At 43.8% G+C, this 17,709-nt stretch overlaps 1 protein-coding gene across 2 annotated transcripts; it reads right to left on the bottom strand.

Annotated features, from left to right (window-relative positions):
- Nucleotides 1-468: 468 nt before the first annotated feature.
- On the bottom strand, nucleotides 469-17,256 carry TKDP1 (trophoblast Kunitz domain protein 1). 2 transcript variants are annotated; one of them, NM_205776.1, is given in 12 exon segments: nucleotides 469-1,049; nucleotides 1,494-1,689; nucleotides 2,990-3,088; nucleotides 4,278-4,349; nucleotides 5,775-5,858; nucleotides 9,414-9,512; nucleotides 10,727-10,798; nucleotides 11,863-11,946; nucleotides 12,442-12,540; nucleotides 13,754-13,825; nucleotides 14,894-14,977; nucleotides 17,161-17,256. In NM_205776.1, coding segments are annotated over 12 exon segments (1,056 nt in total). In that variant the 5' UTR covers nucleotides 17,255-17,256; the 3' UTR covers nucleotides 469-1,048.
- Nucleotides 17,257-17,709: the final 453 nt, after the last annotated feature.

Genomic DNA, 17,709 nt, shown 5'->3' with positions numbered 1-17,709 from the left:
TCCCTTGATGAATTCTTAGCATGATTAATGGAAAAACGTAGGCAAAATGCTAACACAGAGCCAGGGATACTAAACAGTAGTTGACCTTTCTTTACCTGAAGTATGAACCCTCCTCCCTACACGTGACCTCAGGGAATCAGATATCTTAGATAAGTGGACAACTGAGTCTCATACCCATTCTCCTTCTGAGAGTCAGGAGGACAATTTGCTCCCCAGTTTGAGATTAAAAGTAACAAGGAAAAGTTGTCAAGTTGATGTGAATATCTCTCAGGGTTCTCTGTAGCTTGTGATGATATTAAGGAGTTGATGATGGTATAATGGGTTTGCTTCCTATACCCAATAGGGCACAGTCTCTGGAAAGGGGAATGGGAGGTGCCCACTGTCTGCAGAACAGTTAGGAGGACCACCATTTCCATGGACACTATTTGTTAAGGTTTGTAATTATAAACAACAGACTCCAGTCAATTTAATTTTAAATATACATTTATTGAAATATAAACCATAGTGTTTGAAGCTACAGAAATGAAAATTGCAACATCGTTGTGTGGAAAAGGGGCTTTTTTAAACCAAACTCTTCTCTCATTACTGATGTGGAGAACTGGATGCTGGAAATTCCACCTTAGCCACCCACAAGGAGAACGGTGATGGTGGGGACTGGGATGAAGGTGAAGATGCCTTGAGGACTGGGGTGAAAACAAAAATCCTGTGTTACACCGCAGGCTCTGCAGTTACTCTGGTCATGAGGGATGTGCTTCTACATTCCTTCCTACTTTCTTCAAATAACTATAAACTGTCTCATTGGTGTCAGGAACTGGGTGAAGTGCTAGGGGTAAAGGGAAGACGTGCTCTCATGGTGCTGAGAACCAGCTGGATGAGACAGAATTAGACACGTTGACCAATGGAGGAAAGGAAAAGGCAGGCTCTGCTAAGGATGGTTGGGGAGAGAAGGACTGTGAAGAGGCTGAAGAGGTTCAGACGCAGCCACAGCCCAGTCCTGCAGGGGCGCTCCTTGGACTTCAGAGTTCCTGAATCCACTCTTTGCATGTCCTCTGCAAAAAGAAAGGAACTTGTTGAGGGCCATCAGTGTAGCCCCAGACCTAGACAATGGTCAACTTAATAGATCCCATATTTTCAAATAAATATGGAACCACATTCCTGAATCATGAACAAGAAGGAAGTGAATTTTCCAAGACTATGTAGGGCACCCAGAAGCACTGCAGACCTGCCCTGAAGGGTGGCTGAATCAGTGTCCCCAACTGAGAAAGAGGAGCATGTGATCAGGCTCAGATGACCACAAAGAGGCATCAGTGGTTGACCTTCTGCCATCCTCTCCCTGGAGAACTCGCTCAGTGTGGTTTCACAGGACACTGCAGCCTCTCCTCCTGGCAGCAGCAAGGAGGAAGACACTGTGCAGGGTGAATGGTGTGTGGCCCCCTGAGCTCCGCCCCTTCCCCAGCCCTTCCCCTCCTCCTGTGCCTTGGCCCCTGTCTTACCACAGGGACCCTGCCTCTTGAGAGCAGGTCTTCATGCAGTCCTCTAACTTTTCGAAGTTGTTTCCATTTCCTTCACAGCCATCATACACAAACTGCTCACAGAGGCCGGTCTGGGCATTGTAGAAGTACCTGGTCATCACGGCATTGCAGCCACCTGTTACTTTAGGCTCCAGGCAGAGGGCAGGCTTAGAAGCTGCTGGAATGAGAGGGGCAATGGCTCGTTATCAGGATGGTCATCAAGCTCCATACAAAGACAACAGCTAGAACCCCTAGTTTGTTTGCCATTGAGAATGTTAAGGTTGTGGAGGAATGCCAGATTGAAAAGACTATTTGAAAACCTCCTTTCTGGGACAGAATCATGAATGTTGCTAGCGGTGACATGATGTAATAATCATATACAAACGTATATCTCCTCATGCAGTCTTCTAAGGAAATTTGATATAATGCATTTGAATAGTCTTAAATCATCTGTGAGACTTCCAAGGTCGTCCAGTGGTTAAGAATCTGGCTTCCAATACTGGAGTCATAGGTTCAATCCTTTCTCAGGAAACTATACTCTCCAATGCTGTAGACACTAAGGCAGCAGGGCATAAATTCTTTATATTCATGATTGTTAACCTGTTCAAAGAATCCATATTTCCCCTCTTCAGATGAGGAAACTGCAGATAACTTTCCCCAGGAACAGAGCATGCAGGTGGTAGATTCAGGACAAATTGCTGATGTCACAACCCATCTAATACAATACCTAATTCTACCAGGAATTCGGAAAATACAGCGCACTTGTAAGAGTATCTGGAGTCAGTCCTATGCTCATTACTTCCTTGTACCCAAGGTAACATAAGCCCCCAGCCACAGGCCAGAGCGAGCCTGGGTTTCTCCTAACACAAATCTGTGATGTCTCTGCTGCTGCTGCTGCTGCTAAGTTGCTTCAGTTGTGTCCGACTCTGTGTGACCCCAGAGACCACAGCCCACCAGGCTCTACCATCAACAAATTCCCCAACACCCACTGGGCGTCCCTATTGAAATGACGTCTGATTTGAAATTCAAGCAATTAGTGCAGACTCCACAGGTTAAGCACTCATGTCCCCAGTTTAGTGCCGGACACGTGGTCCCTACTTACTTTGGCTTGTGACCCAATGGATAAAATGGGGAAGTCCATGAACTCACCTCCATGTTCAATAACTGACAGTTACTTATGACCAAACTGAGGAAAACACTTACTTGTTGTTCTCAGATAATATACATGAAGCATTCACAAACAGTGAAATGGAGGAGACATGTAGGGCAAAGGGGGCGTGGAGGTGTGCCGAGCCTCCATTTCTTTGTGAGAACTGCACCCTCACAATCGTATTCACCACCCAGAAAACTCTGAACCTATGTACTTATTCACTGTTGAGGTTCCAAGAAATGGGCATATTTATTGAATCATTTGTCACTGGTGATTGATCTGAATCTCTGTGTCCTTCACTCTTCCCAGAGGTGCAGAAACTACAAACCTTTATTCTCCTCGTTGAGTGCTGAGTATTCAATCTTGAGTGTTTGGTATTCCTCTAGTGTATGGTTATTGAATTGTATTCCAGAAATCATCACCTGACCTATGAAAGAGAGTACGTATTAAGAGTTTCAGGAGGCCTGCTTCATGAAACAAGAAATGGATCAAACATGGACAAGATAGAAACAGTCAAAAGACAATAAGATAAAGGGCCTGGAGACTTTTGTAATATTGTCTCACCCTCATCCCACATCCTACCACACAAGGGCTTTGTTTCTGGTTTCCCTGCAGTTGCCCTCTTCCGTGGTTCAACGTCTTTTGATTAACTTTAATAACACAGGAATAAACATTATTTGATAAAGAAATATTTTTACTTGGCCAAAGCAAGTAGGTAGGTAGAGAAATTATTTCAGAGTCACACATTATGGTGGAAAATGGACAAATCTGGCAATGACAAGTGAACAGTCTTTCCATTCATAACTCGTCACCTATTTGAAGAACTCATGGAATGTTTCCCCTGTTCAGATGAGGAAAGTGCAGATGACGTGCCCCAGCATACAAGCATGCGGGTGGCCTAGTCAGGACAAGACACAGCCATGTCCCAACCCATGTGATACACTACTGATTGGCTAGGAACTCGAAAATACAGAGAACTGGTGAGATTTTCCAGGTCCAGGGTCTTATTTTCTCTATTCACCTCTCCCCAAGCCTTGCATGAGCCCTCAAATCACAGGAGAGGGTGGGTCTGGGATTTTCCTGACACCAAATACATGGTTTTTCCACCAACCATGGAAACCAGCAGCCAAGGGATAGACCACTGTCAATTGACTTCTGATACCATATCTGTGGAGTTAGTGCCAATGCCACAGGTTGAGGTACCAAGACTGTCCTGACTTCAGATGCAGCCATGTGGGCTCACCTTATCATGCTCTGATCAAGAGACTGAAAGTTGAACTTTCCATGACCCCAACTCCATGCCCAAAAACTCAATTGAACCATCGACCAAACTCAGGAAACCTCTTACTCACTGTCCTCACTTTAAGGTAGAGGATAAAATCAGGAACAGTGAAATGGAGGAGATCTTTAGGGCATGGGAGGAGTGGAGGTGAGTGGGGCTTCCATGCCCTCCTGAGCAAAACACCCTCCCCTCAGGACCATTTGCTCTCCCCTCACTATTTATAGATTTTTACTGAAGTTTCACTCAATAGGCATAAGTATTGAATTGTCAGCCAGTGGTGACTGATCTCAGTCTCAGTGCCCTCCCTCTCCCCAGAGGTGCAGAAAGTTCTAACCTTTAATTGCTTTATTGATTATTTCAGCCAATCCAGTTAGTATACTGGTTCCCTTTTTGACAATCTTGGTACCTATAAGAAAAGATTTCAAATTTTTCAGTAATATTGGACTATGAATTAGGACAAGTTTCAAACATGGAAAATAAAATCATAGGCAAAAGTGGACAAAGGAAAAGGCTTGGAAATTTTGCTAATTTGTACCAGCCTTGGTCCAGGAGCCCAAGGAAGCAGGTAGAGAGATCTTTTCATGAATCTACCCTGGTGGAAAATGACCAAACTTGGCCATGAAATGAGAATAAGCTGTTTAGTTTTTTGATTGCTAAATTTTCAAAGAACTCATTTACCACTGATCTACTGGAGAGATTGGGGGCAGGAGGAAAAGGGGATGACAGAGGATGGGATGGCTGGATGGGATCACGGACTCAGTGGACGTGAGTTTGAGTGAACTCCGGGAGTTGGTGATGGACAGGGAGGCCTGGGGTGCTGCAATTCATGGGGCCGCAAAGAGCCGGACATGACTGAGCGACTGAACTGAACTGACTGTTCAGATGAGGACTATAGATGACTGCCTGAGGACTCATGGCATGAGGGTGATACGGTCCAAACAAGACACTTCTTTCTCAAAACCCACTTGATACATTATCCTATTCAGGCAGGAACTCTGAACATATGGATAAATGCTGAGAGCCTCTGGGTGCAGTGTCCTACTTTCATTACTCCCCTGTCCCCAGGACTCACCTGAGCTCCCAAAGCACAGGGAGACTGAGTCTGGCTTTCCCTGACACCAAATCTGTGGTCTCTAGAAACAACATGCCAGTTGCAGAAGGAAATGGTAACCCACTCCAGTATTCTTGCCTGGAGAATCCCAGGGACAGAGGAGCCTGGTGGGCTGCCCTCTATGGGGTCGCACAGAGTCTGACACAATGAAAGAGACTTAGCAGCAGCAGCAGAAACAACATGCAAATCCTCCAAATACCCACTGGGTGTCCAACAGGGCCATTTAACTCTGACAGCAAATCCAGGGAGTTAGTATAGAGTGTGTAAATTGAGGGCTCAGAACAGTCCTCATTTCAGATGCCAGCCATGTTATCCTGAGTCACTCCTGATTTGACAAAGTGTCTAAAATTGGGAAGTTCCATCACCCCACTCCATGTTCAATAACTCAGTAAATCTGATGACCATACTGAAGATGACCACTCCATATGGATGTCACGCTATCATAAAGGATAAATCTAGGCACAGCAAAATGAGTGAGAGGTGCAGGGCAAAGTGGAAGTGGAGGTGTGGGGAGCCTCCATGTCCTAGAGAACACATCACCTCATCACATCTTCACATCACCACCATGTGTTACCACCCCAAACGCTCTCTGAATATCCATATTAATGGATTCTTATAGAGGTTTCTTTAAATAGGCATTTTGATTGAATTCATAGGGCAGTGGTGCCTGTTCTCAAATCAGTACCCTCTCCTCTCCCCAGAGTTGCAGAAAGTTCACACCTGTAGCCACACCGTCGATGATACTTGTAACCACATCTATGACTGAACGCTTCTCAGGTCCCCTTCTACGGCTTGTCTCCACACCTATGAACAAAAGTAAATTCCAACAGTTTCAGGAAGCCTGGGACGAGAACCAAGTAAGGATCAAATATGCAAATAAAATAGTAGTCAAAACTGGAGAAGGAAAGGAACAATTATGGATAATAAAACGACAGTCAAAAAGGGACATGGGCAAGGACATGAAAACTTTCCTAATAATGTCTCAGCTTTGGAATCAAGAGTCATTCTATAAGGGCTCTTTGCTACATTCCTGGCAGAACATCAACCCACGTTTTTCTAATTATTTTTCATGAAAGAGGAATTCTCATTATTTGATATCTAAATATTCTTTCTTGCCCAAAGTAAAAGGTTAAAGACATGCTTTTAGATTAACACATCTTGGCAGAACATGCACAAAATTCACAATGAAATATTTATGCACCGTTGAGGTCTCAAGAAATAGGCTCATTGATTGAATCGCTGGTCATTAATCAGAATTTCAGTGTCCTTCCCTCTTTCCTGAGGTGCAGAATCTACAAACCTGTATTATCCTCACTGAGTGTTGAGTATTCAATATTGAGTTTTGGGAATTCCTCTAGTGTATGGTTATCAAATTGTATTCTGGAAATCATCACCTGACCTATGAAAGAGAATAAATTTCAAGAGATTCAGGAGGCCTGGTCCATGAAACAGGAAAAGGATCAAACATGGATAAGAAAATGACAGTCAAAAGACAACAAGGGAAAGGGCCTGGAGACTTTGGTTATATTGTATCAGCCTTGCTCCCACAGGCTATCCCACAAGGGCTGTTTTTCTTGTTTCACTGCTGTGTGCTGCTGCATGATTCAACCTCTTTTTATTATTTTAGTAATACAGGAATAAACATTATATGATAAAGTAATATTTTAACTTGGCCAAAGCAAGTAGGTATGTAGAGAAATTTTTTCAGATCAACACTTTGTGGTGAAAAATGGACAAATCTGGTTGTGACATGTGAATAAAGTCTTTCAATTCACGACTCTTCATCTATTCGAAGAACTCATGGAACATGTTTCCCCTGTTCTGATGAGGAACCTGCAGATGACTTGCCCAGGATACAGGCCTGTGAGTCCTGGTCAGGAATAGATACTTCTATGTCACAACCCATTTGATATACTATTGATTGGCTTGGAACTCGAAAATACAGAAAATTAGTGAGAGTTTCCAGGTCCTGGGTCTCACTTTCTCTACTCACCTCTCCCCAGGCCTCACGTGAGGCCTCAAATCACAGGGAGGGTGAGCCTGGGTTTTTCCTGACACCAAATACGTGGATTTTCCACCAACCATCCAGTGTCCAACAGCCAAGGGGCAGACCACTGTCAGTTAACATCTGATACCATATCTGTGGAGTTAGTGCCAATGCCACAGGTTGAGTTATCAAGACTGCTCTGACTTCAGATGCCAGCCATGTGGACTCGTGTTATCATGTTTCTGACCAAGAGGCTGAAACTTGAAATTTCCATGGCCCCAACACCATGCTCAAAAAGTCTGAACCAGGGACCAAACTCAGGAAACCTGTTATTCACTGTCCTCACATTAAGGTACAGCATAAGATCAGAAACAGTGAAATGGAGATCTTTAGGGTATGGGAGAAGTGGAGGTAGGTGGAGCATCCATGCCTTCCTGAGCAGAACACCCTCACCTCAGGACCATTTGCTTTGCCCTCATAAGCTCTTTGATCCAATATTTATGGATTTGTGCTGAGGTTTCACTCAACAGCCATAAGTATTGAATCATCAGCCAGTGGTACTGATCTCAGTCTTAGCGCCCTCCCCTCTCCCCATAGGTGCAGAAAGTTCAAACCTCTAATTGCTTTATTGATTATTTCAGCCAATCCTGTTAGTATACTGGCTCCCTTTTTGACAATCTTGGTACCTATGAAAGAAAAGATTTCAAAATTTTCAGCAATATTGGACCATGAACCAAGACAAGTTTCAAATATGGAAAATAAAATCATAGGCAGAAGTGGACAAATGAAAAGGCTTGGAGATTTGCTAATATTGTACCAGCCTTTGTCACACAACCCCAAGGAAGCAGGTAGTGAAATCTTTTCATGAATCTCTTCTGGTGGAAAATGACCAAACTTTGCCATGAAATGAAAAAAAATCTGTTTAGTTTTATGGCTGCTAAATTTCAAAAGACTCACTTAGCCTGATCTACTGTTCAGATGAGGACTATAGATGACTTGACTGAGGACACATGCCATGAGGGTGATAGGGTCCAAACAAGATATTTCCCTGCCAAAACCCAATTGATATACTATCCTCGTCTGTCAGGAACTCTGAACATATCAATAAATGCTGAGAGCTTCTGGGTGCAGTGTCCTACTTTCATTACTCCCCCAGGATTAGTGAGTAACTTTCATTACTCCCCAGGATTTATCTAAGCTTCCAAAGCACAGGGAGAGTGAGTCTGGGCTTCCCTGACACCAAGTCTGTGGTGTCTCTAGAAACAACATGCAATTCCTCCAAACACCCACTGGGTGTCCAACAAGGCAATTTAATTCTGACAGCAAATCCATGGAGTTAGTATAGATTGTGTAAGTTGAGGGCTCAGAACTGTCCTCAGCTCAGATGCCAGCCATGTTATCCCGAGTCACCCCTGATTTGATAAAGTGTCTAAAACTGGGAAGTTCCACTACCCCACTCCCTGTTCAGTAACTCAGTAAATCTGATGACCATACTTAGGAAGACCACTCGAATTGGAGTGTCGCATTATCAAAAAGAATACATCCTGGCACAGCGAAACGAGTGAGAAGTTCAGGGCAAAGTGGAAGTTGAGGTGTGAGGAGCCTCCATGCCCTAGAGAGCACAGGATCCTCACATCACCACCGTGTGTTACCACTCCAACACTCTGAATGCCCACACTCATGGATTCTTATAGAGGTTTCTTTAAATAGGCACTGTGATTGAATCATAGACTGGTGGTTCTTTTTCTCAATCTAGTGCCCTCTCCTCTCCCCAGAGTTGCAGAAAGTTCACACCTGTAGCCACACCGTCGATGATACTTGTAACCACATCTATTACTGAACGCTTCTCAGGTCCCCTTCTATGGCTTGTCTCCACACCTATGAGAGACAGGAAATTCCAACAGATTCAGGAAGCCTGGGACATGAACCAAGTAAGGATCTAATATGCAAATAAAATAGTAGTCAACACTGGACAAGAAAAGGGACAATATGGATAATAAACAATAGTCAAAAGGGGACATGGGAAAGGGCCTGGAAACTTTTCTAATAATGTCTCAGCTTTGGTATCAGGAGTCATCCTAGACAGGGCTCGTTCTTACATCCCTTGCAAAATATTCAACCCAAATTTTCTAATTATTTTTCATGAAAAAAGAATCCTCATTATTTGACATCTAAATATTCTTTCTTACCCAAAGTAAGAGATTAAAGACATGTTTTTAGATTTATACATCTTGGGGGAATATGGACAAAATTCACCATGAAAAATTTATGCACTGTTGAGGTTTCAAGAATTAGGCTTATTGATTGAAGCATTGGTCATTGATCACAATCTCAGTGTCATTCCCTCTTTCCCGAATGCAGAATCTACAAACCTGTATTATCCTCACTGAGTGTTGAGTATTCAATATTGAGTTTTGGGAATTCCTCTAGTGTATGGTTATTGAATTGTATTCTGGAAATCATCACCTGACCTATGAAAGAGAGTAAATTTCAAGAGTTTCAGGAGACCTGGTCCATGAAACAGGAAAAGGATCAAGCATGGATAAGAAAATGACAGTCAAAAGACAACAAGAGAAAGGGCCTGGAGACTTTGGTTATACTGTATCAGCCTTGCTCCCACAGGCTATCCCACAAGGGCTGTTTTTCTTGTTTCACTGCTGTGCGCTGCTGCATGATTCAACCTCTTTTTATTATTTTAGTAATACAGGAATAAACATTATATGATAAAGAAACATTTTAACTTGGCCAAAGCAAGTAGGTACATAGAGAAATTTTTTTCAGATCAACACTTTGTGGTGGAAAATGGACAAATCTGGCCATGATTCATTAACAAAGACTTTCCATTCATAACTCTTCATCTATTCAAAGAACTCATGGAATATGTTTCCCCTGTTCTGATGAGGAACCTGCAGATGACTTGCCCAGGATACAGGCCTGTGTGTGGACTGGTCAGGACTAGATACTGCCATGTCACAACCCACCCGATACACTACTGATTGGCTCGGAACTCGAAAATACTGAAAACTGGTGACAGTTTCCAGACCAGGGTCTCACTTTCTCTACTCACCTCTCCCCAGGCCTCACGTGAGGCCTCAAATCACAGAGGAGGGTGAGCCTGGGTTTTTTTCTGAAAAAAAATACGTGGATTTTCCACCAACTATCCAATTCCCAACAGTCGAGGGGCAGATGACTGTCAGTTAACATCTGATACTATATCTGTGGAGTTAGTGCCGATGCCACAGGTTGAGTTATGAAGACTGTTCTGACTTCAGATGCCAGCCATGTGGACTCACATTATCATGTTTTGCCAAGTGACTGAAAGTGGCACTTTCTATGACCCCAATACCATGCTCAAAAACTCAGTTGAACCAGTGACCAAACTAAGGAAACCTCTTACTCACTGTCCTTACATTAAGGTACAGGATAAAATCAGAAACAGTGAAATGGAGGAGAATTTTAGGGCACAGGAGGAGTGAAGATAGGTGGAGCGGCCATGCCCTCCTGAGCAGAACACCCTCACCTCAAGACCATTTACCACCCCCCCGCCAACAAACTCTCTGAGCCAACATTTATGGATTTGTGCTGAGGTTTCACTCAACAGCCATAAGTACTGAATCGTCAGCCAGTGGTACTGATCTCAGTCTCAGTGCCCTCCCCTCTCCCCATAGGTGCAGAAAGTTCAAACCTCTAATTGCTTTATTGATTATTTCAGCCAATCCTGTTAGTATACTGGCTCCCTTTGTGACAATCTTGGTACCTATGAAAGAAAAGATTTCAAAAATTTCAGCAATATTGAACCATGAACCAGGATAAGTTTCAAATATGGAAAATAAAATCATAGGCAAATGTGGACAAAGGAAAAGGCTTGGAGATTTGCTAATATTGTACCAGCCTTCGTCCCAGGAGCCCAAGGAAGCAGGTAGAAAAAACTTCTCATGAATCTCTCCTGGTGGAAAATGACCAAACTTTGCCATGAAATGAGAATAAGCTGTTTAGTTTTATGACTGGTAAATGTTCAAAGAACTTATTTAGCACTTCTTTACTGTTCAGACGAGGACTACAGATGACTAGCCTTAAGTCACAAGCAAGAGGGTGATATGGTCCGAACAAGATACTTCCCTGTCAAACCCACTGGATATACTATCCTTTTCTGCCAGGAACTCTGAACATATCGATAAATGCTGAGAGGCTCTACTTTCATTACTCCCCTGTCCGCAGGACTCACCTGAGCTCCCAAAGCACAGGGAGAGTGAGTCTGGGCTTCCCTGACACCAGATCAGCGGTCTCTCTTGAAACAACATGCAATTCCTCCAAACACCACTGGGTGCCCAAAGAGCAATTTAATTCTGACAGCAGGGAGTTAGTATAGATTGTGTAAGTTGAGGGCTCAGAACAGTCCTCAATTCAGATGCTAGCCATGTTATCCCGAGTCACTCCTGATTTGACATGTGTCTAAAACTGGGAAGTTCCATTACCCCACTCCATGTTCAATAACTCAGTAATCTGATGACCATACTCAGGAAGAGACCACTCACATAGGGATGTCATGTTTTCATGAAGGATGAATCTAGGCACAGAGAGATGAGAGAGTAGTGCAAGGCAAAGTGCAAGTTGAGGTGTGGGGAGGCTCCATGCCCTGGAGAACACAGGACCCTCACATCACCGCCGTGTACTACCACCCCAAACACTCCCTGAGTGCCCATATTAATGGATTCTTATTGGGGTTTCACCAAACAGGCATTTTGATTGAATCATTGGCCAGTGGTGCCTGTTCTCAATCTAGTGCCCTCTTCTCTCCCCAGAGTTGCAGAAAGTTCACACCTGTAGCCACACCGTCGATGATACTTGTAACCACATCTATTACTGAACGCTTCTCAGGTCCCTTTCTATGGCTTGTCTCCACACCTATGAGAGACAGGAAATTCCAACAGTTTCAGGAAGTCTGGGACATGAACCAAGTAAGGATCAAATATGCCAAATAAAATAGTAGTCAACACTAGGCAAGGGAGGGAACAAATATGGATAATAAACAATAGTCAAAAGGGGACATGGGAAAGGGCCTGGAAACTTTCCTAATAATCTCTCAGTTTTGGTATCAGGAGTCATCCTCCACAGGGCTCTTTCTTACATTCCCTCTAGAACATTCATCCCAGGTTTTTCTAATTAGTTTTCATGAAAGAATAATACTCATTACTTGACACCTAAATATTTTTTCTGCCTAAAGTAAATAGTTAAAAAATTATTTAGATTAACACATCTTAGCGGAACATGCACAAAATTCACCATGAAATATTTATGCACTGTTGAGGTTTCAAGAAATAAGCTTATTGATTGAATCATTGGTCATTGATCAGAACCTCTGAGCCCTCCCCTCTTCCCTGAGATGCAGAAGCTACAAACCTTTATTTTCCTCACTGAGTGTTGAGTATTCAATGTTGAGTGTTGGCAATTCCTCTTGTGTATGGTTATCAAACTGTATTCTGGAAATCATCACCTGACCTATGAAAGAGAGTAAATTTCAAGAGTTTCAAGAGGCCTGGACCATGAAACAGGAAAAGGATCAAACATGGATAAGAAAATGACAGTCAAAAGACAACAAGGGAAAGGGCCTGGAGACTTTTGTTATATTGTATCAGCCTTGCTCCCACAGGCTACCCCACAGGGACTGTGTTTCTTGCTTTCCAGGCAGCTGTCCTCCTCTGTGGTTCGATATCTTTGGATTACTCTCAATAATACAGGAATAAACATTATTTGATAAAGAAATATTTTTACTTGGCCAAAGCATGCAGGTAGAGAATTTTTTTCAGATCAACACTTTGTGGTAGAAAATGGACAAATCTGGTCATGAGACGTGAGTAAAGTCTTTCTGTTCATAACTCATCATCTGTTCTAAGAACTCATGTACATGCTCCCCCTGCTCAGATGAGGAAACTGCAGATGACTTGTGCCGGGACACGAGCATGTGGGTGGACTGGTCAGGATACAGTATTCTCATGTCACAACCCATTTGATGCACTATTGATTGGCTAGGAACTCAACAATACAGAGTACTGGTGACAGTTTCCAGGTCCACGCGCTTACTTTCACTACTCACGTCTCCCCAAGCCTCACTTGAGACCACAAATCAAAGGAGAGCGTGAGTCTGGGTTTTGTCCTAATGCCAAATACGTGGTTTTCCCCCCAACCATCCAATTCCCAACACCCAACAGGCTCTCACTGTCCATTGATATCTGATACCGTATCTGTGGAGTCAGGGCCAATGCCACACATTGAGGTATCAAGGATGCCCTGACTTCAGAGGCCAGCCATGTGTTCTTGAGTTATCATGCTTCTGACCAAGTGACTGATACTCGAAATTTCCCTCGCTCCACCTCCATGCTCAAACACTCAATGGAATAAGCGACCAATCTCAGGAAAACTCTTAATCACTGTTCTCAAATTAATGTCCAGAAAAAAACTCAGAAACGGTGAAATGGAGGAGATCTTTAGGGCACGGGAGGAGTGGAGTTAGGCAGAGCATCTATGCCCTCCTGAGCAGAGCACCCTCACCTCAGGACCATTTGCTCCCCCTTCCTAAGCTCTCTCAGCCAATAGTTATGGATTTGTGCTGAGGTTTCACTCAACAGGCATAAGTATTGAATCGTCAGCCAGTGGTACTGATCTCAGTCTCAGTGAGTGCCCTCCTCTCCCCATAGGTGCAGAAAGTTCAAACCTTTAATTGCTTTAGTGATTATTTCAGCCAATCCTGTTAGTAATCCAGCTCCATTTTTGACAATCTTGGTACCTATGAAAGAAAAGAGGTCAAATTTTCAGAAATATTGAACCATTAACCAGTAAAAGTTTCAAATATGGAAAATAAAATTATAGGCAAAAATGGACAAAGGAAAAGGCCAGGAGAATTTTAATATTGTGCCAGCCTTTGTCACACAAGCCCAAGGGAGCAGGTAGAGAAATCTTTTCATGAATATTGTCTGGTGGAAAATGACCAAACGTGGTCATGAAATGTGAAAAGCTGTTTAGTTTTATGACTGGTAGATGTTCAAAGAAGTCATTTACCGCTTATCTGCTGTTCAGATGAGGACTATAAATGACCTGATGAGACGTCATGAGGTTGATAGGGTCTGAACAAGATACTTCCCTGTCACAACACTTGATGTACTATCCTCTTCTGCCTCTGAACATATGGATAAATGCTGAGAGCCTCTGGGTTCAGTGTCCTACCTTCATTACTCCCCTGTCCGCAGGACTCACCTGAGCTCCCAAAGCACAGGGAGAATGAGTCTGGGTTTCCGACACCAAATCTGTGGTGTCTCTAGAAACAACATGCAGTTCCTCCAATCACCCACTGGGTGTCCAACAAGGCCACTTAATTCTGACAGCAAATCCAGGGAGTTAGTATAGATTGTGCTAGTGGAGGGCTCAGAACTGTCCTCAGTTCAGATGCCAGCCATGTTATCCCGAGTCACTCCTGATTTGACAAAGTGTCTAAAACTGGGAAGTTCCACTACCCCACTCCATGTTCAATAACTCAGTAAATCTGATGGCCATACTCAGGAAGACCACTCACATAGGGATGTCACGCTATCATAAAGGATAAACTTAGGCACAGCAAAATGAGTGAGATGTGCAGGGCAAAGTGGAAGTGGAGGTTTGGGGAGCCTCCACGCCCTAGAAAACATAGGACCCTCACATCACATCGTGTGTTACCACCCCAAATGCTCCTTCAAATGCATATTTATGGATTCTTATTGAGGTTTCACCAAACAGGCATTTTGATCGAATCATTGGCCAGTGGTGCCTGTTCTCAATCTCAGTGTTCTCTCCTCTCCCCAGAGTTGCAGAAAGTTCACACCTGTAGCCACACCGTCGATGATGCTTGTAACCACATCTATTACTGAACGCTTCTCGGGTCCCCTTCTATGGCTTGTCTCCACACCTATGAAAGACAGTAAATTCCAACAGTTTCAGGAAGTCTGGGACATGAACCAAGTAAGGATCAAATATGCAAATAAAATAGAAGTCAACACTGGACAAGGGAGGGACAAATATGGATAATAAACAATACTCAGAAGGGAACATGGGATGGGCCTGGACACTTTCCTAATAATGTCTTAGCTTTGGTCCCAGTGCTCAACCTACACAGGCCTGTTTCTTACATTCCCTGCAACACATTTATTCCAGGTCTTTCTGATTATCTTTCATGATAGGTGAACACTCACTATTTGACACATAAATATTCTTTCTTGCACAAAATAAGTAGTAAAGGAAATTTTTTCAAATTTTTTTAGATTAACATATATTGGTGTACAATGTAGGAATTCAGCATGAAATGTGATTTATTTCCTCATACATATGAATGGTAATCTGTTCCAAAACCCATGTAACATGTATCCCCTGTTCTGATGAGAAAATTGCAGATGACTTGTTCCAGGACATGGCATGTGGGTGGCAGGGACAAGATACTAGCATGTTATAACCCATTTGATACACTCCCTGATTCTCCCAGGAACTCTGGAAATACAGATAACTGAGGTCAATTTCTGGTTGCAATGTGTACTTTCATTGCTCTCCCTTTTTGGAGCATCACCTGAGCCCCAAATCACAGGGGTGAGTGATTCTGCGTTTTTCCCTGGCACCAAATATGTGGTGTCTCTACCAACAGCAACCAATTCCCCAAACATCCACTAGGTGTCCAACAAGTCCATTTACATCTGATGGGAATCAATGGGGCTATTGCAGATTCTGTAGGTTGAGGGCTCAAGAATATTCAGTTCAGGTGCCAGCCATGAGACCCCATGTCAATCATGCTTGTGACCAAATAATTAAAATGGGAGGCTTGCAGGTCCATGACCCCATCTTCAAATTCAACAACTCAATAGAACCGGTGGCTGAACTTCGGAAAACCATTGCTTGCATTCCCAAAATAGAACTCGAGGCAGAAAAATGGAAGAGATGTGCAGGCAAAGAAGGAGGGAGGTGTGCCCAGCCTCTGTGCCCTAGTGAGCACAGCTTCACATCAGCTTCCTGTATTCACCAACCCACAAGCTCTCTGAGCCCAGTTCTTATGTATCTCTCCCTAGGGTTCACTAAGCAGGCATGTTGGCTGGAATATCAGCCACTGTGATTGATCTCACTCTCAGTTTCCTCCCTTCTCCTCAGAGGTGCTGGAATGGCAGTTGTTGAAAATTGTAAACAGTAAATGCATGCTTGTGATTTCTTGGACACCAACCACATCTTGAGGTTCCCTTGAGTTGCCTCTTCTGACTCATCTCATAACATCTAATGGTAGGAAACCCTAACAGTTTTAGGAGACCTAGGCCATTAACTAAGAGATGGTACAAATTTGAATCTTTTTATTACAATGCAGGGCTTTCCTGGTGGCTCAGCTGTTAAAGAAACCGCCTGCAATGCAGGAGACATGATTTCTATATGTGTTGAGAAGATCCCCTGGAGAAGGCAAAGGGATCCCCATCCCAGGATTCCAGCCTGGAGAATTCCATGGACTATACAGTTCATAGAGTTGCAAATAGTTGGATGTGACTGAGCAACTTTCACTTTACTTACTTTTATTACTACACTATAGTGAGGTTCAGGGACATGACAGGAATAGGAATAGAGAGTCTCCAAAACGGGGACCCTGGTCTGGTAGAGTTATATATGTATAAATTGTAATATATATCTTCATGAGAGTCAAGATATCAGTGGAGTTAAACCTTTGCAACTTAAGTCTTCCCTGATGGTCCAGTAGATAAGAATGCACATGCTAAGGGAGGGGACATGGGTTCTGTCCCAGGTTGGGAGGATTCCACATGCCTTGCAGGAACTAAGAAGGTGAACTGCAACTTATGAGCCCAATTCCTAGAGCCCTTGCTCTGCAGCAAAAAAGCCACTTCAACGAGAAGCCCACACACCACAACCCGAGAGTAGACTGCGGAACTAGAGAATATCCTTCCATAGGGAGGAAGCCCAGTGCTGCCAAAACCAAAGAAAAAACAGACAGTACCCTGACCATGACAGGAGAAATCCAGAGATGGTTGGAAATACCACTCCACACCTGCCCTTCTATGGACTTCTATCATTTTCCCAGAAGCTGTAGAAGAGAGGTGAGGCTGGACCTACCTTCATCCTGGATATGGTGTATATTCAGCGGGGTGCTGTCCACCAGGATAACCAGAAGGAAGAGAAGGGCTGAGGAGAGACAGAGGCGTCTCATCTTGGTGGCCTTGCAGGAGGGCTCCTGAGGATGCTGGGGATGCACTGAGCTTTAATATCCTGGCTGAGGGGTGGGATCAGGTGATGAGGAGGGGAGTGGGCAAGGGGAGGAGTTGGGTCAGTCCTGTTTATTGCGTAATCTCCCTACCTAACCATGCCTCCTGCTTCTGTCTGCAGGGCTCAAAAGCCCAGTAAAGAGCACTTCTCACTTGATGCCTGTGGGTCTCGTGTAAACACAGATTGTGATCAGAGAGATGGAGTTTGTCCTATATGGACAGTCAGGGAGCATCCCAGCCCCTACAGCAGCACCTGGCATGTGATGAATGATAAGTAGGTGGATGAGGACAGATCAGAGGACAGATAAGTGACCAGCAGTGTGGTAACCACGTCCTCCATTTCAGCCAGCTGCAGGTGTCGTCTCATCTGGACCTCAATGTCCTGACCCCCCCCACCTCA

The sequence above is a fragment of the Bos taurus genome, chromosome 13 (assembly GCF_002263795.3).
Source record: "Bos taurus isolate L1 Dominette 01449 registration number 42190680 breed Hereford chromosome 13, ARS-UCD2.0, whole genome shotgun sequence".
NCBI classification, from domain to species: Eukaryota; Metazoa; Chordata; class Mammalia; order Artiodactyla; family Bovidae; genus Bos; species Bos taurus.
The sequence above is the reverse complement of the archived record's forward strand: the minus strand, read 5'-3'. Positions and strand labels throughout refer to the sequence as shown.

What these genes read in the sequence shown, in the direction of transcription:
- TKDP1 (XM_059892417.1), bottom strand. Translation starts at nt 17,254, where the DNA reads ATGAGACGCCTCTGTCTCTCCTCAGCCCTTCTCTTCCTTCTGGTTATC. An exon ending in ACTCAGTGAGGATAATACAG is followed by an intron (nt 5,859 to 9,413) that starts GTTTGTAGATTC and finishes TTTTGTTCATAG; the next exon opens with GTGTGGAGACAAGCCGTAGA. An exon ending in AATCAATAAAGCAATTAAAG is followed by an intron (nt 3,089 to 4,277) that starts GTTAGAACTTTC and finishes TCTCTTTCATAG; the next exon opens with GTCAGGTGATGATTTCTGGA.